The 22,557-nt window shown below is 36.7% G+C and overlaps 1 protein-coding gene across 7 annotated transcripts in view; it reads left to right on the forward strand.

The window, feature by feature from the left end:
- Positions 1 to 22,557, forward strand: part of NCOA1 (nuclear receptor coactivator 1) — a 243,317-nt gene that overhangs the window by 171,277 nt on the left and 49,483 nt on the right. For all 7 annotated transcript variants that reach the window (XM_025867841.2, XM_073897063.1, XM_025867835.2 and 4 more), the window contains 6 exons: positions 908 to 1,085; positions 3,393 to 3,572; positions 5,096 to 5,191; positions 9,688 to 9,828; positions 16,617 to 16,764; positions 18,168 to 19,488. In XM_025867841.2, coding sequence (XP_025723626.1) covers positions 908 to 1,085; positions 3,393 to 3,572; positions 5,096 to 5,191; positions 9,688 to 9,828; positions 16,617 to 16,764; positions 18,168 to 19,488 — 2,064 coding nt within the window. The remainder of the gene's footprint in view (positions 1 to 907; positions 1,086 to 3,392; positions 3,573 to 5,095; positions 5,192 to 9,687; positions 9,829 to 16,616; positions 16,765 to 18,167; positions 19,489 to 22,557) is intronic.

Below are 22,557 nucleotides of genomic sequence, written 5' to 3' on the forward strand. Positions count from 1 at the left end.
CCCTTCCTTCTCCTAATGTTAATTTCTTCTTTATATTTTAGATTACACTATAAATAGAGATTCTTTTTCCCTCACCGCTAAGATTTAATGCTCCCCTTAGGTCATATACATTTCCTTTTGGAGACCCCTCGCTCCATATCAGAGCATAGGAGGCCCTCTGTGATTTGGCTCTTGTCCACCTCTCCAGACTTAAATCCTTCCATGATCCGGTCTTGTACCATGTACTCCAGCAACTCAAAACTGCTTTATTTGTTCCTTCATGTGCCATGCTGCCCCCTCTGCCTACAGTGTTCTTCCCTCCTTCCTCTCCTCCCCCTCCACTGTGTCATCTGTAAAGAGCCTTTCTTTGTCCCCCATCCCAGCCTCAAGTTAGGTGTTTCTCTTTGTGCTCATAGAATATTTGGTGTATGACTCTGACACTGCATTACTGGTACTTTATTATGTCTATGTCTCTCGACCACCGTACCCCAAGTTCTTTGAGGGTAGAGACCATGTATGACTCTGACACTGCATTACTGGTACTTTATTATGTCTATGTCTCTCGACCACCGTACCCCAAGTTCTTTGAGGGTAGAGACCAGGTCTTAACCTATAGTTTAGAGATGTTTATGACTGCGTGAATATCAATTACTTGCTTCACATCTGCTACCATAAAGTTTCTCTCTAAGAAAGAGGGTTGATACACTCATTCATGCCTGCTGTACTTTACCGTACAGTCTGTTTCAAAATCCTTCCCCTTCTACAGAAAACATGCAATATTATGTCTTCTCTTCAGGCTCCCTTTTTCTTTTAACTTGACATATATTTCTGATCTCTTTTTCAATAGAGAAATGTATGTGTTTATTTTTCTTTTATTTTTTTAACATCCTAATCTCTTAATCCTTTTTTTGTTTTTTTGGCTTTGCAGGCTTTGGATGGATTTTTCTTTGTTGTGAACTGTGAAGGGAGAATTGTATTTGTGTCAGAGAATGTGACCAGCTACTTGGGTTACAATCAGGAGGAATTAATGAATACCAGTGTCTACAGCATATTGCATGTGGGGGATCATGCAGAGTTTGTGAAGAATCTGCTCCCAAAATCACTAGGTACAAAGCAATGTGTTTTTTAAAGGAATATGAACTCTCTATAGCTTTTTTTCCATTATACAATTATTATATTTATAATACATAGTATTATTCTAGAATGTTATAACATACAAAAAATATTTTTAAATTTAATTTCAGCCTGATATGTAAATATGAAGGGAGAGTATCATCAAATAGCTGATAGAGAGCATTCCTTTTATCCTGTTCCTCTCGTTATGCCCTAGTCATGTGACAGTAGTAAGAAGCAGAGCCGTCAGGTGCCTTGCCACTAGAAGCTTCTCCTTGAAATTTCCTTTGTTTTCAGTTTTGATTATGTCCAAGAAAGAGACAAATGTATATCCTTCCTACCACCCTGCTCAAAAAGAAAAAAGGGAGGGAGGGAGGGAAAAATATACTGTCATATTTTATATGTATTAAAACGGACATTTTTGGATATAAGTGGCTTCAACTCAGAAGTTTCAAGTATGGTTGGACAGATTGTTTGCTACAAAGGAGCCCGGCTGAGAGGACAGAGGGGGTCTGATTTCCAACCTCTGTTCCATTTGCTAAACCCTGTGCCTATTCCTTTGCCTGTGTGTGCTCTAAAAGTAAGGGGAGGGGCTTGACTAGAAATTCTATGTAACTAAATCACACATGCAAATAAAATGTTATCTGTAACTCTTTATTTTCTGTATTGATCACTCAATAGAATGGAAGCTTTATTTCTTCTTTGAAAAGAGTAGTTATGTGTTTATAGTACCTGGGGACCTGAAATGATTATTTCTGTTAAAATCACCAGTTTGATATTTGAATTATCAAGGGGTCTTACGTGTTTTGTTATAGAATTTTAGGGTATGAATGACTTGAGAGATAATATACTGGATTCCTTTATTTTTTTTTAAGATTTTATTTATTTATTTGACAGAGAGATAGAGCACAAGTAGGAAGAGTGGCAGGCAGAGGGAGAGGGAGAAGCAGGCTCCCCACTGAGCAGGAAGCCCGAAGTGGGGTTTGATCCCAGGACCCTGGGATTATGACCTAAGCTGAAGGCAGACGCTTAACGACTGAGCCACCCAGGTGCCCCTGGATTCCTTTATTTTAAAAATGGTACAAAGATAAAATAACCCAAACCTCACAGCTAGCTCATAGCAAAACCAAGACTCCTTCCTCCAGTATAGGTTTGTTTCCATGATTTCCTCTAACAGTTACAGGCTAATGAGATACTAAAAAGGAAGGATGGTCAGTGAAGAGGACAAAATAAAAAAACTGTTGGGAATGGCGAGAGAAGAGTCTTAAAAACACTCTGACTGCCACCATGGTTTGAATATAGCATTGTTAACTGGGAAAAAGTGACCCATCACACAGTGGTGATCATTTGAAATGTACAGACATCTTTTCTATAACTGAATTCAGTTTTCTTATATCAAATCAGGCAACATTTATGTTTTAACAGTCATTTTTATGTAATAACTTATTTTTTATTTTTTAATTTTTTAGAGAGGCAGGGAGTGAGGGAGAGGGGCAGAGAGAGAGAGAGAATCTTAAGCAGGCTCCATGCCCAGTGTGGAGCCCGATACAGGTTTCAGCTCATGACCCTGAGATTATGACCTGACCCAAAATCAAAAGCTTAACCAACCCAGCCAACAGGCACCCCAATTTTTATGTAATAACTTATTGACTACCCACTATATTCAAGGCATTGTTGCATATAAACTGTACAAATAAAATAAAGTGTGAGAAAAATGGTTTGAAGAAGCCAAGGTTGGTCTCTGTCTAATCTAAATATTTTTTTTTGAGTCACAGTCTCCTTTGAGAAACTTGGAATCCTCTCCCCAAAAAGGGGCACATTTTCACAAGCCCGTCCTTAAGAATACATACCTACCAGGCTAAAACTCCTGCTTAACAATGGATCTGTGGTTTTCAATCATTTTTTCATTTCCAGGGTGTAACTGGAAATAAATGGAAAAGTGCATTAATTAACTGCTATAAAAATCTGAGTAAAAGAGTAGTAAGCTGTTAATTATTAATTTTTAATTTTTGTCTTTAACTGTTTGTAAAGACTGTTAATGAATTAGGAATATGTAAGGTCTTATTTTTGAGGGGGGAAATCCTATACAATCTCTTAGAAATTTTACAATTTTGTAATTGGTAGACGTTTAGATTTGCTAAGGAAGATAAGTATTCTGTTGCCTCAGGATAATGTTAGATGTGAAGAGATCTGTCTTTTAATCTGAATATCTAATAAAGCAGATGGCTAAATGTATGTCTTTTGTATCCTCAGAGTTTTTCACCCTATTCGTGGCCATATAATCAGTTTTTCTTCCACAGTAAATGGAGTTCCTTGGCCTCAGGAGGCAACACGACGAAATAGCCATACCTTTAACTGCAGGATGCTAATTCACCCTCCAGATGAGCCAGGCACCGAGAACCAAGAAGCTTGCCAGCGGTATGAAGTCATGCAGTGTTTCACTGTGTCACAGCCAAAATCAATTCAAGAGGATGGAGAAGGTAAAACAAAGGGTGATTTTAAGGTGTTTGATCGCTTTTTCCGTGGCTTTAAAGATCAGGGAGGTAATTGATTATAAACAGCCTTTTCAGATAGTATTTTGGGTCACTATATTATGTATTATAGTGTCTATTCAGCTATGTTATTTCCTAATACTTAAGAAAAAAAATTGCCAACATCTAGAATCACCCCTTTAAAATGCCCCCACACTCTCATTTTTTTTTTTGAGATTTTATTTATTTATTTGACAAAGACACAGCAAGAGAGGAAACACAAGCCGGGGGAGTGGGAGAAGGAGAAGCAGGCCTCCTGCAGAGCAGGGAGCCTGATGCGGGGCTCGATCCCAGGACCCTGGGACCATGACCTGAACCGAAGGCAGATGCTTAACGACTGAGCCACCCAGGCGCCCCCACTCTCAGTTTTAAGCTGGCATTCCACTAAAATGTCAAATTCAAACCAACTTGCTGCCTAGAAATAAGAGACGTAGCTAACTGCTGCCAGTTGGAAGTGTACCAGATGCAGCAGGCTGTTGAACAGCTCTGATTTTTAGAAAGTTTCAAGTTTAGAGTGTGGGGAACGTTGGAGGATAGAGTTAGCATTTTTGAGGCCATGCAAGGTAATTTATAAGGAGAAAGCGTATGAACAGATGAAAACACAGCTGAAGCTCTAATACGAACATGGTATCAACATGGCATTAGTCAAATATGTGACAGAGGATGAGTTTTGCACATGAGCTAGTCTGTTTTAGACTAAGTAAAGCTTAAGTAAAGCTAAGTGAAGACACCACAAATTGGAAACTGGAGTAAGGACCGGGGAAGGTAAAAGATGAGAAATTAACTGGATATAAGAAAGGTCATGCACGTAGCAGGTTTCACCCACAAATGGGTGCCACAGTCAACTGAGGACTTTTTACAAAAACACATGCCAGTGCCAGTCTGTCTTACATGATTGAAGCTCATGTTTAGCTGTGTGATATTGTGTGTAGCACTCAAAAAAATTAGAAATGGGACTTGGAAAAAATTATAGATCCTAAAACATGAAGTCCTCCATCAAGGGCAAAATAATTGCTTCTTCAGAAAGAGTCAAATGTTTTTCTCATATGGTAATTATTATCTGCACAGTGGTTATGAGAATAGTCTTTGTAGCCATTAAGTACTGATAAATAGAGGAAATTGACTAAAAACTGTATTTAAAAAAATCACTGTGTTCCTTAAATCTAGTGAAAACTACTTCTTCAAGTTGTTACCACCCAAGTACATTAAATGTGTCCGTCTCCTCTGGTTTATGTCCGGACATTCAATGCGAAAGGGATTAATTTATGCTAACTAGATCTCCACCCGGAGCTGCCAGTTTTTGGTTACCAGGAATTTTATCTCTAATATTATATTATTAGATCAGAGTGACTCCACTATTGCGTCAGATCGTATAACATGTGTTGTTTTTATGAAAACCATTAATGGCAAATGATAGATGTGAACTGTTTTCTGCCTTCTTTTCTTCAACTTCCCTTTCTTGTTTTGGGCAGATTTCCAGTCATGTTTGATTTGTATTGCACGGCGATTACCTCGGCCTCCAACTATTACAGGTGTAGAATCCTTTATGACCAAGCAAGATACTACAGGTATTAACTGCAAAGTTTAGAATTACATCCAAAATTTTATGTCCTTCTGTTGTCTGCTATTCAGCTTCTGTTCACTCTTCTTATACAGAAAATATTTTAGATGGTCTTGATTTTGTGCATTTTATTTTTATTTTATTGTATTAACTTTTTTAAGATTTTACTTTCAAGCAATCTCCACACCCAGCATGGGGCTCAGACTCACAACCCCAAGATTAAGAGCCATATGCTCCCTGACCAAGCCAGCCAGGCGCCCCATTTGTCTTGTGCATTTTAGATGCTGTAATCATTGTCATGGGCAGGGTGCTGGGGAGAACATTATAACTATTCACATATTGTTTTGGTTATAAATTATTTTTCATAATCATGGAATAAAATTTTTAAAGAAATTTGGCACCATAGATGTAAATACATTTATTTATAAATGGTGGTTTTAAAATTATGCTTCAGTGTATCTGGCTATTTCTTTTTCCTTTCCCCTTTTTTTAAAATGTATTCAGCACATACTGATTAAGTGCCTAGAAGTGCCTGTCAGTGTGTGTGACTGCTCAGGGTGTACATAGCTGAGAAAAATCAACAACATAATTACAAATTGTGGTACATTTTATGATGGAAAAGGTGTGAGATGGTAAAAAGCAAACTGAGAGGGAAAACCTATTTTTTAAATTAGCTGGTTAACCAGTGTGAGGAGCTGATTTTGAGCCCTAAGCTCCAAAGGATGAGGTGGTGCCAACTCTGCAAAGTGTGGCAGGGCTGGCAAGGAAGGGTCACTGTGCAGCATGAGTACTCCTGATTGAGGAAGGAGAGCTAGCTGCAAAGGCCTGTGGGAAAACAGACAGGTGCTTTAGAGGAACCGAAAGAAGGGCAGTAGAGCCCAAAAGTGAGTGCCAGGAAGTAAGGCCTCTTTGTAAAGGCCTACTTCAGATTTGATTTTCAGCCAAAACAAATTGTTACTGTTTTTTACAATTTTCTATGGTATTTTTCATATGTTATGTAATCTTATCTTTAACACATCAAGTTTCATACTTTTACATCAGAGTTACTTATGTATCGATTACCTCTCTCATTTTAAAATAGGGATAGATACCACAGAGATATTTTTTAGCAAACCGAGATTTTAAAAATCATTTCTACTGAATTTTACTCTTTGTCAAAGTTAGTTTTAATGTACTTTTTGACCCTTACCATTACTTATAACATTTATTAATATTTGTTACAATATTTATTAGTTTTTTAGTCCCAGAAATAAAATATTCCTGTTGTGTGCTTTATTCTTGGGTTTTTAAAGATAAGCTCCCAGCTGCCCTTACTGAAGAATAGGTGGGGATAAATTAGCACGAATAATAGAGTATTGTAAAGAGAATGTCTAGGACTTGGAGATATAGCATCTGCGCATAGTAATTATCCCTCACCATAACTTTCCTCCCTCCCTCTTGAGTCTACCATCTACATGTCCTTTTCCATATTTGACCAATGTACAGCTCTGGAAAAATTGAATAACCTTTATTGAAAACCAAAAATACTAACGCATGGAGGAAAAATAGGGTCCACTGAAAAATATAACTGGTCTTTTGTGTCAGTAAAACCAAGTAAAGGCTTGTGAGCAGAATAAGAGCTTGCTGGAAAGAGTGGAAGTAAGATTACTGAATAAATGTGGGAGGCGAAGGAGGCCTAAATATTATGAGGATGATTTAGGCACAATATATTTCAGCTTTTCCTCATATTGCATTTCTAGACATTGAATCTTAAATTGGATTATTTTATGTTTTTTAAATTTTATTTTAGAGAGAGCGTTACAAGCAGAGGGAGGGACCCTGAGATCATGACCTACTCCCGACTGAGCACAGAGCCTGATGTGGGGCTTGATCTTAAGACCCTGAGATCATGACCTGAGCTGAAATCAAGAGTCAGACCCTTAACCGACTGAGCCACCTAGATGCCCCTTAAATTGGATTATTTTAAAGAAGACTGTATTTTCCCGTAGTAACAATGTTATTACTGGTAGTTTTGTTCCTGACCAAGGACCCAGCATTAAAATCTTAGATATAACTGATTTTAAAGTAGATGTGTACAAATATAAAAAATAAGCTCTGAATCATAAAATAATTATAAATCCAGAGGGAACCTCAGAGATCACAGACTCTAGCCCACTCATTTTACAAAGGATAGAATGTTGACTTTTCCAAAATCATACAGCTAATTGCTGAGAACAGACATCCATAGACCCTAATATAGAACTCTTCTTTTATATTGCATTGCCTGCCACCAAAGCACGATTACAAGGACATCACTGTACTGTATACGCTTATTACATAAAAGATACCAGAGGAAATGTAAAATATAAGGAAAATAGAGAAGTGCCAAAGAAATATAAAGTGTTCTTAAAATGTAAATAACATTTTATTATATCATCAAATTGATTTAGATAAAAAAATAATTTAAACTAGTTGCAATAAGTATTACGAAGTAGTAGTTTTAACTACATAGAGTTATGTCCCTTAAAAAAAACAAAAAGTCCTCTATCAAGAAATATTGAACAGCGGCTTAGTTGGGTGAGTTGGTTGGTTGGTTGAAGTTTCCTCTAGCAAGCAGAGGTACTCTAAATCAATCCATTCATGATTCTCTTCTAAGATAGTCACTGCATTAATCCTTTGTTACCATTGCTGATAATTTAATCACTTTCTCCCGTCTGATCATGCAATTCTAGACTCTTGCTCTCTTGTGGTTAGTACTAACATGAATACATAAACACACACACACAGCCCCACGCACCTCCCTTTGTCATTACATCTGAGGAGCATTGTTGCGTGTGAAGATCCTGTGACAGTCGATTCTCTGCTATAACCAACTCTTGACCTCTGATGTAATTAGAGACACAGGTTAAATAATTATAATTCTTAGAAAATCCAGAATTGTCTGTAGTTGCAGTCAAGTGTTCACCACGCTTTTCCCAAACTATTCTTAAATAACAAAATTCCTTTCTTTAAGTTTAAATTTCTTTTCTTTCTACTATTTACATTTATGCCAAGACTTGGGCAACAGCCTTATCAGACAGATTCAGATATATCAGATTCAAGACTCTGAGTTAAAGAGGCCTAATAAATTCCAAGCAAACCAAGTGAAAAACTTAAAGAAGGGATTAGTTAAAATGAAGATGCACAAATAGTACAACAGATTTGAGTTTGTTGTGAGAAGAGGGAAGATAAGGAAAAGACAAATCAGCGATTCACAGAAGAGGAAACATGAAAAATTCTCAAACTCATTAATTGGGAAGTACAAATTTAGATCAAACACATTTTTCAGCTACTAATTGTAAAATATAAAGAAGCCTGACAATATCCCAAGTGATGGAGAGGATGTTGGATTAACAGTAGCTCTTATATAAGTTTCTAAGAAACTGTTTAATGCTATAAAGTTGAATATTCACATAACCTATGACTCAACAGTTCTGTTCCTACGTATGTACCCTAGAGAAGCTCTCACACACATGCATCATGGAAAATGTAGACAGTGTTCACAGCAGCATTGATTGTAATATCAAAAAAATGGGATACAATTTAGATGTCCCTTGACAGGAGAATGTAAAAACAGAGGGATGTGACAGGTGAGGAGTACACACATCATGGAATGGAATAGGTAATGTTCCAGTTCTGAAGTTGGATGGTGGGTTTGCAGGTTTTCATTTTATTAATCTAATTCTATACATGTATATATCTTACCTATATTATTTTGTGTTAATATAAGATTGCATAAAAAGGTAGAACTTATCTGGATAATGCCAAACTGGAATAATTGGCCCCTGGTTACCTAAGGAATAATTTACCTGAATTCTTCCATAGCCTTCTAGGAAATTTGTTCAAGTATGATAATAGCAAATCACTACTACATTTTATAAAGCATATGTTCTGTGTGCAGAGTATCTAGCCAGTCTTAATGTTCTCACTTGTTATCTTTTTCTGATATAACTTCTGTTGCCCTCGGTCTTTTTTTACTCTTAAATGCAGTATTGCCTACGGCCCAAGAAGAGGTAGAAAAGGAAAGTTTTGCTTACTTTCTCATATTCTTTTCACTTAATTATTGGAAATTAATTTAAACCAAAATAATATATTTCATCTCTGTTTCTCCTTTCCCAATAAGTGATCCAGTCATTAGTATACAGAGAGTAGAATCCAAAGAGCAAACCAGAGGAGTTGGATTTGTGTTAGTCTGTGCAGCTTCAGGTTTTTATGGTACGATTTTAATACTTGACTGGAATTGAATTTTAGAATATGATATGCTAACATATTACACACTCCAAGGCCAAAATAGTTTTTTATTATTGTGTAAGGATACACTGTTATCGTATGTAATAAAAATTAGTAGTGTTTATTAATGTGTTTGTCCACTAAGCATTTAGGGACAGCAGCAAATTTCTTAGATGTAGTTGTTGATTTTGAAATATGGGTGGATGACTTATGTCAAGAGGCTATCACAAATGGAAACTTCCGTTCTTCGTGTAGGTAAAATCATCTCTATTGATACCAGTTCCCTGAGAGCTGCCGGCAGAACTGGCTGGGAAGATTTAGTGAGGAAGTGCATTTATGCTTTTTTCCAGCCCCAGGGCAGAGAACCATCTTACGCCAGACAACTATTTCAAGAAGGTAAGGTTTTTTTTCCTGTTAATTATTTTCATTCACCTTGCTTTTTTATTAATATTGAAGTAATTTATATAGAACTTATGGCTTGATAAGTATTTTCTCCAAATTACAGTTTTTGCAATAATCAGTCTTAGGAAAGGAAGAAATGGGTAAGCAAAGTCATTCATGAGTGGATCCTGAATTTGGGATGCACATTTTAAAGAACAGGGTATCATGTGGTGGTCACTCACCCACCCACTCATTCATTCATTCGTTCATTCAGCAGACATGTCCCAAGTTCTTCACATACATAGAACACTATGTCAGGTGGCAGGGGTACAACAATGAGTAAGAAGCAGGGTTTTGCCCTCAATGAGCTGAAAATATACTAGGACAATATATGACTTTAAAGATCAGTGTGACATGGGCTTATACCCAGAGGTATAACCAAAGAAGAAAAAAATTAATTCTGACTTGGAGAATCAGGGATGGCTTCGGAGGGGAAGTGATAATTTCGTCTGACTTTTGAAGATCATTCCCAGCACAACAGGCATGTGTAAAAGGGCTTCTAGATAATACAGAAATCTGTATCCCACAGGTTGACTTCATTCCTGTTACGGTACCTGTATCACCTGACTTAGGTTGAAGTTTCAAGTTAAAAATATGTCATATGAAATTAATTGTATAGATGCTATGCTATGGTACTGTGGGAGATAAAACAAGTATATTCTCTGCCCTTAAGGAACTTAACAGTATTACAGGAAACAGGGAAAATTATTTGAGAAAGTTCATAGAGTTTCAGAGGTGGTGAGGGTTTTGATATACTTTAAAAATATTGTCACGTAATTATGTTAGCCTAATACTCAGTTCCCTGTATAATTTATTCTCTGTTCTCTAATAGTTTCTTTGGAAAGAGACTCTTTGTATGGCTCCTCCTGAAAAATAGTTTAAAAATGTTTTCCATTATTCCATCACCCTTCTTAATTTTAATATTTCCCTGTAATATTAGGATTCCTAACTTTATAGATGATTTTCCATTAGTTACATTTTAGGTCAACTGCTTCCAGGCGGTACATGGAGAGGAAGCAGCTTGATTTTTTTTTTTTTTCCAGGAAGCCATCTATATGAACCTCACTAGTCTGGTTACTTCTGGGACAACTTCCTATAGACGAAGGGTTCTCCAGTGGGCCTCTTACTAGACTGATACCTTCCCCAAAGATGGTATTTCAGTAGATAGGACCAAGAACCTACATTTTTTAAAAGTTCCCAGGCAATCCTGAAGTGCAGTCAGGTTTGGAAACCATTGCAATAAGCAACTAATGCCATTTACTGGTTGCAGACTTCGTGACTCCCTCTACCAATAATGGCACTTGACTTTTGCCTAAGTTTGAGACTCGGAGCACTCTCTCCATTCACTGCTGAAAATGCTAAAGTATATGATGCTCTTTGGTTTTTACCTTAACTTTATAAGTTGGGCCTTCCAAGACTTTATGTGAAAGACTTTTAATTTTATTTGCCTGTAATTTATATATACTTGCACCAAGGCAAAGCAGGTCTAGATTATTGTCTTATTGTCTAAATGACTAGGCTCCCTGTAGATATGACTGAACCACAGTTCATGTGTTTCTAAACCATTAAAATTCTCTATAAAACAGATTGATTAAAGTATAACAAGTAACTATCATTAATATATGAAATAAAACAATTTAGAGTAGAATGTAAAGAAATGTAATTCAACACCACTTTCCCATTAGTAATTTCTTCGTGTCCTTTTCTTCCACTTTTGGGGGAAGAAAACATTCCTCAATAGAGATAACTTGTATTTTTCTCAGCACCGTTGTCCAGAGTTCACATGACTCTGATTTTATAGTTTTGGAGATTCTGGGCAATTTGCCTAACAGTGTTCATGGACTGAACACATCTTTTTCTGATATTTCATACTCAGTAGTATCTAACCTGGTAAGAAAACTGTGGTCCATGAAACACTCACATGGGGATCATCTGCTAAAGATGTTGGCCTGCTGCATTAAAATCTCCTGTGAGGGCCCAGGTATCTGAAGCTCCAGCAGCAGCGTTGAAGTACATCCAGTGTGAGATCCATTGGTCTATCAGAGTTGGGGGAGGTGTAAATTTGTATATGCAGTTCCATTGCTCCTTCTTCACTTAAGGAGAGTGTGAAAAGAGTGAAATTATGCCATTGTGTGAAACTTGATTTTGTGTGAAACTTTCAAAAAGTTAAAAGTTGGTAAAACTCTATAGTGATTGAGTCTTTTTTTATTTCCCTGCCCATTAACTTACTTTTGGAAGGCAATGGCTGGTAGAAAATCCTAATATGCATTAAACTTTAGTTCTTAGCTTGGTTTTTCAGCTGCTTTTGACAGAGACAGGTTTTAAAGGGGGTTTACCATTTTATTTTCCAGAATCAAATTTGAAAAACAAAACAAAACAAACACATTTCAGTCAAACAATATGTGGGCATTCAACATGAACTAGATTACAGCAGTAGTTCTCCACTGAGATTAGGGGGAAATGGGTATCAGGATCACCTGAGGAACTTTTTAAACTAGGAGGAGGAAGTCTCTGTAGGGGTATGTGGTTTGGAAGTTTCCCAGATTGAGTTCAATTGAGAACCATTCCTTTAAGAAAGGTTTAGGTGAAATACTTCCCAAGGGTCCTTGATAACATTCATCCAGGGCAGTTGTTAAGCCAGATTTCTGGATCCACCCACACTACTGAATCAGTCTATAGTCTAAGATGTTTTCTTACAGAGAAGTTTGGAGAACATAAACCTACATTCCACAAGATATTAATAGCTGTAACTAGGGAATGATGTTTCATACTGAATTAAGTTTGGGGAATGTTTCAGTCTCCCACTCTTGAGAATTCATAAGACATATATTTAACATATATTTAAGTTTCTGGGAGGCTCTGCAATAAAGGTACCTGTTTGACTTTGTTATCCAGACTTATTTTTCCTCAGAATACTTATTCCTGTAGCACATCTATCAGCATTTAGGGAGAGTAGCAGTCATGGGAACAGCTTTTTTTTTTTAATTGCATTCTTTCTGCATGTATCTAGGGAAATAACAAAAGGAAAAAGAAATCTCTACCAGCTTTGACCGGTAGTACCCTACCGCACATCTTATACCTGCCCATTTAGTTAACATCAGTAAAGCATGCTTGTTGAGGTTATCTTGGTACCAAATTGGTTGGAGTCAAAAACCCAAATAGCTCTACTCTTAGAGCTGCTATGATCTGAGAAAATGTTTTTCTTTGCTTCATAGCTCTGTTGAGGCCTATTCCAGAGAGGAAAACAAAACAAAACAGTTGTTATTTTAAAAGGTTCCTAGAAGAGTTTCTGGGGGGTGTCAGTAATACCACATCAATAGTATCCCTCCCCACTAAGTGTTCTAAAAATTTTAGAAATGGACACAGGAGGCAGGGATCACAATACTAGCTAGCTATGTACCTGGCAAAACGAGACTGGAAGACAAGGCCGGGACCTGTGATCAGTGACATTCCAAATAGTTTTGTCCAGTCGTAAACCTTGAAACCCATTTATGGGGAAAATTTGGTGTGCGGAGCAAATGTTTATCCAGCCAGCTCTGTAAAGAACTGTGGCGCCCTTACTCATGTCTTAATTCAAAATATTAATGATTGTTTTATAAGATTGAAGCTGTTGGTGTGAATAGTATCTAGGGATTGGCTGAATGTGTATATGACTCAGGACATAGGTACTTTGTATTTGTGTTTTCTTTGGTGTTTTTCAGGAAATATTCATTCAGTACCTGCTACGTACTAGGCTCCATACTAGATATTATCTCACAATATTACTGGCTCAGTTTTAGTGATGATGGGTGAAGGTTAATTTGCATTATGAAGTCCTGAAGTTGTAAATGACAAAGTCAGAGTTCAAGCCTAAATCTGACTTCTAAACTCTTGTTCTTTTCATTGATCCATGCTACCTTCCTGTTTATCTCTCCATCTGAAAAATTGAGCACCAGAAGAATTTTAGTTAACTGGATAGTCTTTTTTTTTTTTTAAGATTTTATTTATTTATTAGAAAGAGAGCAAGGGCGCTCAAGTGCGCGTGCTCAGGGGGAAGGGGCAGAGGGAGAGGGAGAAGCAGGCTCCCAGCTGAGTAGGGTGTCCCACGTGGGGCTCCATGCCAGGATCCTGGGATCATGACAGGAGCCAAAGGCAGATGCTTATATGACTGAGCCACCCCGGTGCCCCTAGTTAACTGGATAGTCTTAAGTTCTAATAATTAAAGTTTTATTATAGTTTATATTACCTTTTTTCCTTTTCAAAGAATGTGTGAATTATTATGTATGCTAAGTCTTTTCTCCACACGTTATCATCCAAAATATTCTAACTTCAAAACTTAAAGTGCAGTAAATTCCTTATATAAAGTTAATAGGGGTTCTCAATTTTGGAATTTTTATTAGTTTAGATAGATAGAGTTCCAAGTTAAGACAGCATAGTTACAAAGGGCGGGCCAGTGATGTTTCTGTGTAATCCACATTCAGTATCTTAATGTTTCCATGCTAGTCTGAGTTTCTAGTTCTTTCTCACTTTATAGGGCTTATCAACAAATCAAGACATTTCTTTCCATTAATTTTCATTACAAAAGTTAAGTCCAGATTCCTATGAGAGCAAGAACATAAATTGAGATATAAGCATTTGAGAACACAGCTAAGATCTAAAATCTGTCCTTTAAAGAAATGTTGTGGTAGTTGATCACAAGTCAATATTAATCTGTTTACATGAGATTCAAGTTGAGGGTCAATTAGCAAGTACTGGGTGATTTTATATGCAAAGCTTCATGCAAGATTCAAGGAGAGTGGAAAACAAGCATGCGACATAGTACTAGCCCTTATGCTTATTTTAGCTGATGAAGAAAATAAGTGTGTAAAGTTATCTACCTTTATTTAAAGTGACACAGAAGAAATGTTTAGGAAGCAATGAAAAATAAGATTGGAAATATAAGTTGAAGTCAGATTGTATATATGTATACTGTACTGTCCAGTATGGGAGATGCTAGCCACATGTGGCTATTGAGTAGTTGAAATGTGGTGTGGCTGAGGAACTGAATTTAAAATTTTATTTAATTTTAAATTTAAATAGCCACATGTGGCTGGTGACAGTACAGCTCAGTAGTGAAGAGCCAGTGTTTTCCAGCAGAATGGGGAGACCCTAAAGAGCAGTAAACAATGATGAAGAGACAAAATGGCATAAGCAAAATAACATGAAATATATTGTGTCTTGCTTGGCCCTTTATATAATGTAGCTTTATCATTATCCCAGATTAATAATTTATCTTGAAATGCTACTTTTTTGTTGTAGGTGTATCTTCCAAAATACTGTTAAAAAGATTTAACAGTTTGAAATCATTAAATTTTTTTAGGGTTTTGCTATAGCAAAACATTTATTTATATCCTTATACAAAAATTATCCATTTCATTTAAGACTCTCTTTCATCAGTTATTATTTCATTTGGTACTAAATTTCTCCATGTGTTATATTTGGTAAATGTACCAGTGATTTGGCTGAAATTGCCAGATGGGTAAAGAATGTGATTGGTTGGACATCAGTCTTAATCCTTTCCATTAAGTTTATATCGTAATTTTGGTACTTAGGCTGATTTGTGTGTGGTATAGATTTGCAACAGATTATGCCCTCTTCAGTACGTAAGGTATGCCCAAAGCAATAAAAGAGAGTATGTCTTCTCTTTACTTAAAGTAATATGTAGTTTCAAAAAAATATTTATTAATTGCTCATTTTAAGTCTTTTTAACATGTCTTTAAAATGTAATAGAAGGGCTTTCTGAAATGTCTTGGAAAAATAGTACTAACTTTCATTACAGGCTAAATTGTAATAGTCATTTATGGTAGTAATTCTTGTGTTTCCATGAATATGATTTTTAACCTTGGTATAGCTGAATCTACCTATTAAATCTTAAAAGAGAATTTTATTATACTGCTAAAACATCAATGACGTTTTCTTACTTTAGTAGTCTGGTATAGCCTTTACATATTTAATAAATACTTGCCAATATGGTTAGAATTTTGTCTGCTATTAATAAACCTTTAAGACAAAAGTAAATTATGTTGTTTATATTAGTGATTTGACTGCCTTAACCTAGTTTTTGTTTTTTATATTAGTCATGATTGGCTTTATCTTAATTTACTTCCTCCACTAAATTCAAACATAAAAAATAATATGTGAATACACTAATTTGTCAGATGGGACTTTAGTGATTCACATTCCTGAGTGAAAAATTAAATTTGAATTTCAGTTAAGCGACTCTGCAAACTAATAAAAACATAAAGGGTGAATTTAATGGTATATGAATTATATCTCAGTAAAGCTGTTGTTAAAAAAATCAGCCAGCAAAAGGAAAAAAAAAATTGATAGAGATAATTCCGAAAGGGAGAAGGGAGATTACTTCCTGGTATTTTTAATGGACACTTAATAAATTTGAAGAACTGTCCCATTATGGGGAAATACTAAGGTTGATTTTTTTTTCCTGGTTTGAAGTTTCTTCATAATTTTAACTTATATGAGGAGGCACTCATTCAAGTAGTACTGAATTAAAACTTGTCATCAAGTGGTCTATTTCAACCAGAATCATTCCCCCCGCCCTCAGATATCTGCTTTGTCTGAACTATTCTTTATTTTGAGTCTGCGCAAGCAGCTGTCGGGAGGGCATTTAAAATGAGGTTCAAGGTAGAAATAAGGCTTGGTAACTCTCCTCTGCCCAAAGTACAAGTGTCAGAATTTTAACTAGGTTTTTCTTTTGTTTGAAACAGTGATGACTCGTGGCACTGCCTCCAGCCCATCCTATAGATTCATATTGAATGATGGGACAATGCTTAGCGCCCACACCAAGTGTAAACTTTGCTACCCTCAAAGTCCAGACATGCAACCTTTCATCATGGGAATTCATATCATCGACAGGTACTACTTATTTGGAGAGCTTCATATGAAATAAGTCAGTTCATATATCTCTTCTTAGAGAAAATTTTTTAATACTCCTGATGGCTAGAAAACAAAAATTCTAAGTTAGGCATTAAGCTAGTGTGATGAGTATATAATCACTATATCCATACTGGGTTTTATAGGTTTTTCGCCTAGCAATAACCTTATTGTTAAAAAAAAGAAGAAAGAAAGAGAGAGAGAGAAAGAGAGAGAGAGAAAGAAAGAAAGAAAGAAAAAGAAAGAAAAAGAAAGAAAGGAACACAGGAAAGGTTAGGCTGAAAATATGTGTTTTAGGGGTAAAAACCAAAAAGGTGGCTAAAAATAGCCAACTTTCTGTATGTGAACTTTGGTCTTATAAAAGATTTCAGAGTTTGTTAATATTGTTGTTTTTATTTTTAAAAGTGCTGTATTCTCATTAGGGCAAACTCGATGGCTCCTGAGTTCAAGTTGACAGTTTCTCAAACCACAAGTCATTAAACTATCAACTTGAGATTTTTGACTGTCATTGCCTCTAATTTGTTCTTCTCTCTAAATACATTTTACATTGGTATATATGGTAAATTCATGGAACCATTCTTTTATCCTATGAATTATTCAAAACCCTACATTTGCAACTATTTAAAATGTAGCATTAAACAAAAACAAAGACATTTCCCCTCACTTCATCTTTTCCTCATCTGATATATTTGCTTATTGGAACATGGTAATACCAGTCACAAATCTGTTGTCATAATTATGGATTTGAGTAAAGAGCTCGATGAAAATCTGAATTCAGTATTCTGTTTTTTTCTAATTTTAGTTTAATTTATGCTTGTGAGTGGAATTAGCACAGTTCTTTTTTTCATATTGTGATTTCTCTTTCAAAACATCTGCTATGTCTGCATATCACCCTTTTTAATTTTTACATCAGTGACACAGTATTTTCCTTACCCAGTCTTCCTCTTTGGAGTTGAAATACTTAAAAGCTGTAACAAGGGAGTCATGAATAAAAGACTTTTTGTAAACAGAGGTGTGGGAAGTTTCTCTTTCAACCAAAGATATTATTTTAATGTTAAGTATTTGTATTAAATTTTGAAAAGTTTAAAGTACATATATTGGATTTTTTCCAAGACCAAGGAAGATTTCTTTCTCGTATAACTGAAACCATTATCAAATTTATGAGACCATGAGCACTGTTTCCTATTAAGTGGTGCTAATATTTCACAGTAGCACTAACAGTCCACTGTTTTTCCTTAATTTAAAGTCATACAGAGAAGCTCTTTACTTGATGGCTTGCAATATTAATGAGGTTAATGGTCTTGGTTTATAATATGCATCATAAAAATATTTTAATGGAAACCAGTGAAGATGTTTGAATAATAATGTCTTTTTCCCCCCCCTAGGGAACACAGTGGTCTTTCTCCTCAAGATGACACTAATTCTGGAATGTCAATTCCCCGAGTAAACCCCTCCGTCAATTCTAGTATCTCGCCAGCTCATGGTGTGGCCCGTTCATCCACATTGCCACCATCCAGCAACAACATGGTATCCCCCAGAGTAAACCGCCAACAGAGCTCAGACCTCCATAGCAGCAGTCATAGTAATTCTAGCAACAGCCAAGGGAGTTTTGGATGCTCACCTGGAAATCAGATTGTAGCCAGTGTTGCCTTAAACCAGGGACAGACCAGTTCCCAGAGCACTAACCCCTCTTTAAACCTCAATAATTCTCCTATGGAAGGTACAGGAATATCTCTTGCACAGTTCATGTCTCCGAGGAGACAAGTTAGTTCTGGATTGGCACCAAGGCCCAGGATGCCAAACAATTCGTTCCCTCCTAATATTCCAACATTAAGCTCCCCCGTTGTCATGACAGGTACTGCCTGTAATAATAGTAACCGATCTTACTCAAACATCCCAGTAACATCTTTACAGAGCATGAATGAAGGACCCAATAACTCTGTTGGCTTCTCTGCCAGTTCTCCAGTCCTCAGGCAGATGAGCTCACAGAATTCACCTAGCAGATTAAATATACAACCAGCAAAAGCTGAGTCCAAAGATAACAAAGAGATTGCATCCATTTTAAATGAAATGATTCAGTCTGACAACAGCTCTAGTGATGGCAAACCTCTGGATTCTGGGCTTCTGCATAACAATGACAGACTCTCAGATGGAGACAATAAATACTCTCAAACCAGTCACAAACTAGTGCAGCTTTTGACAACAACTGCAGAGCAGCAGCTGCGGCATGCTGATATAGACACAAGTTGCAAAGAGGTACTGTCTTGCTCAGGCACTTCCAGCTCTGCCTCTGCTAACTCCTCAAGCGGTTCTTGCCCCTCCTCTCATAGCTCGCTGACAGAGCGGCACAAGATTTTGCACCGGCTCCTCCAGGAGGGTAGCCCCTCGGATATCACCACTTTGTCTGTTGAGCCTGATAAAAAGGACAGTTCATCTACTTCTGTATCCGTGACTGGACAGGTACAAGGGAGCTCGAGTGTGAAACTAGAACTGGATGCTTCAAAGAAAAAAGAATCAAAAGACCATCAGCTCCTACGATATCTTTTAGATAAAGATGAGAAAGATTTAAGATCAACTCCAAACCTGAGCCTGGATGATGTAAAAGTGAAAGTGGAAAAGAAAGAACAGATGGATCCTTGTAACACAAACCCCACCCCAATGACCAAACCTGCTCCTGAGGAAATTAAACTGGAGTCCCAGAGCCAGGTAGGTGATCCCTCGCTTCACAGAATGAACATTCAGAGTTACTTTTTCCTTTTCATGTATTTTACTCCAACCATAAATCAGATTTGGATTCAGGCTATGTTTTGTCCTACCCTTTGGGCATGTGTTAAAAGGTTAGTATCGATGGCTGAAGCATCACATGATGCCCTCTTTGGAACTTCGGAGGGCTACAGTTTCAGTGTGGTATTCTGAGCAAGTGGAGATTTGCTTCTTTCTATAAAATCAGTTCACAGCTTTGGAGATTTTTAAACATACCTCTCCTGCCCCCCTCCTCCCATCCCCACCTGTTGAATCCAACTCTCTGAAGATAGGACCCAGAAATCTGTATTTTTAAGAAGCTCCCCAGAGAACTCTGATGTGTAGCTAAGTTTGGGAACCTCTGATGTAACTGAAATGGGAGAGAAGTGTGAGGAGGTGGGCAAGACTGCCTAGTCTGGCTTTCTTTGCCATTTAGTTTCCCTTGAAGCGTTTTCTAAGGCTGTTTTTCTTCTCATCTGATTCTAAGCACCTTTAACCCTTATCAGAATAGGGACTTTGAGTATTCTGAAACAGAAGTAAACATAAATAAACCTTTGCATAAATTGTTACAGATTAGGAACCTCTGTGTTTAGGCTGAGGTGGGGGTGGAGCGAAATTAACAGGCACCTTCATTTATTAGATAATTGCTGTGGACCCTGAAGGAGTTTAAGAAAAACAAAAAATATAGTCTCTTCCCCTCTGAGCTTGCAAGTTATTTAGAAAGAATATAGACAAGTATGGAATAGCTGAAAATGTACTTACAAAGCATCTTATCAATGAAACTTTCCATTGTGAAACAGGATTCACACTTCATGTGCTTAGGTCCTTCATTTCTTGAGCCAGCTTTATGTTCTCCCCCAGTCTCACAGAAATCTCTCTCTTCCCTCAGGCATACTGCATTCTAGGCATATGGAAGTGCTTGCCATTCCTGGGATAAGCCATGTCTCTTCTAAGCATCTTCTGCCTTGCTCTCCTTTCTGTCTGCTGAACTTTTCCTCATCCTTCACAAACCATTTCAGACATCATCTCTGTAAAGCCTTCTCCACTAGCCCTCGTTAGACATTTCTTTCCTCTCTGCATTCATAGTGCTCCGTATTGTCCCTATTGACTATTTGTAATAACACTATTTTGGTTACTTCTATAGTGTGTGTGCTTTGAGGTACAAATAAACTAATACTGTGTTTTTGAGCTGAAAAACAGCTTTAAATAATAACTACATTAAAACTCTCACTCTTTAAAATTAACTTAAAAAGTCACAGCTATATAAAATAATGCCATTGTGTGCAATCCTGGTACATCTGTTTTGGTTTACATGTACATACATTTCTGCTGAGTTTATACCTACGAGTGGAATTGCAGGATCATAAGATATGTGTATGTTCATCTTTAGTTGATAACGCCAGTTTTCCTAGTGTGTACCAAGAATTCCCTTTAGTTGTTCCATGTTGTTGCTCGTACTTGGTATTGTCAATCTTTTAGCCATTCTGTGGTCTGTGTAGTGGTACTTTATGGTTTTAAGTTGCATTTCCCTAATAAATGTCTTTGATCATTTGCATATCTTCTTTTGTGAACTGCCTATTCAAGTGTCTTGCCCATTTTCCCAATATGTTGTCTTTTTCTTATTGACTTGTAAGAGTTTTTTACATATTTTGGGTGAGTCCTTTATTGGCTATTTATTTGCAGACATCTTCTCTATGCTTTACCTTGCCTTTTCTTTCTTTTAATGGTACTTTTGATGAAGTGAAGTTCTTCATTGTAATTGTAATGTAGTCCAATTTGTCAATTTTTTCCTTTATGATTAGTACTTTTTTGCACACATATAACAAAAGATGTGTTCAAAAATGTTCATAGTAGCTTTATTTGTATTAGCCCCAAACCAGAAACACCCCCAAATCCATCACAGTAGAATGGATAAATATATTGTGGTATGTTCATACAGTGGGTTGATATTTGAAAACAAATTAACTATTGCTACATGTGACAAGATTCTGAACTTCAGAAATGTAATGCTAAGTGAAAGGAGTCAGACATTTTAAAAATACATATGTATATAGTTCTATTTAGACAGTCTAGAAAGCATAAATTTTAGTTGAATTAAATAGTGAAACCCAAACAGGTGGACATTTTATGTTGATGAACTATCTCAAAGTAATCATAGTAGAATAATATTGTGAAATAAAGGCCAGTTTTCTCCTATGCATAACCTCAGAGATGTAGGGATGACCTATCTAGTCTAGAAGATAGGTTTCTTATTTTATTAAGTCCTCAAGTGGGAAGTGACCTTCCTGGGATCTTTGAAACTGATATACTGTTTATAAAAAAGTTTCCCAAACTTTTTTTAAATTAAAAAGTTACATCAGTGTAAATTTATTTTTCATTCCATCATTAAGTGCGTCATTTCACAAGATTTTATTTATTTTTTTTCTTTAAATTTTTTGTTATGTTAATCACTATACATTACCTCATTAGTTTTTGATGTAGTGTTCCATGATTCATTGTTTGTGCATAACACCCAGTGCTCTACGCAGAATGTGCCCTCTTTAATACCCATCACCAGGCTAATCCATCCCCCCACACCCCACCCCTCTAGAACCCTCAGTTTGTTTTTCAGAGTCCGTCGTCTCTCATGGTTCATCTCCCCCTCCGATTTACCCCCCTTCATTCTTCCCCTCCTGCTGTCTTCTTCTTCTTCTTTTTTTTTCCTTAACATATATTGCATTATTTGTTTCAGAGGTACAGATCTGTGATTCAACAGTCTTGCACAATTCACAGCGCTCACCATAGCACATACCCTCCCCAATGTCTATCACCCAGCCACCCCGTCCCTCCCACCCCCCACCACTCCAGCAACCCTCAGTTTGTTTCCTGAGATTAAGAATTCCTCATATCAGTGAGGTCATATGATACATGTCTTTCTCTGATTGACTTATGTCACTCAGCATAACACCCTCCAGTTCCATCCACGTCATTGCAAATGGCAAGATCTCATTCGTTTTGATGGCTGCATAATATTCCATTGTGTATATATACCAC

The sequence above is a fragment of the Callorhinus ursinus genome, unplaced genomic scaffold, assembly GCF_003265705.2.
Source record: "Callorhinus ursinus isolate GAN/ISIS: 27379988/994484 unplaced genomic scaffold, GSC_fseal_2.0 scaffold10, whole genome shotgun sequence".
In the NCBI taxonomy this organism is placed as follows: Eukaryota; Metazoa; Chordata; class Mammalia; order Carnivora; family Otariidae; genus Callorhinus; species Callorhinus ursinus.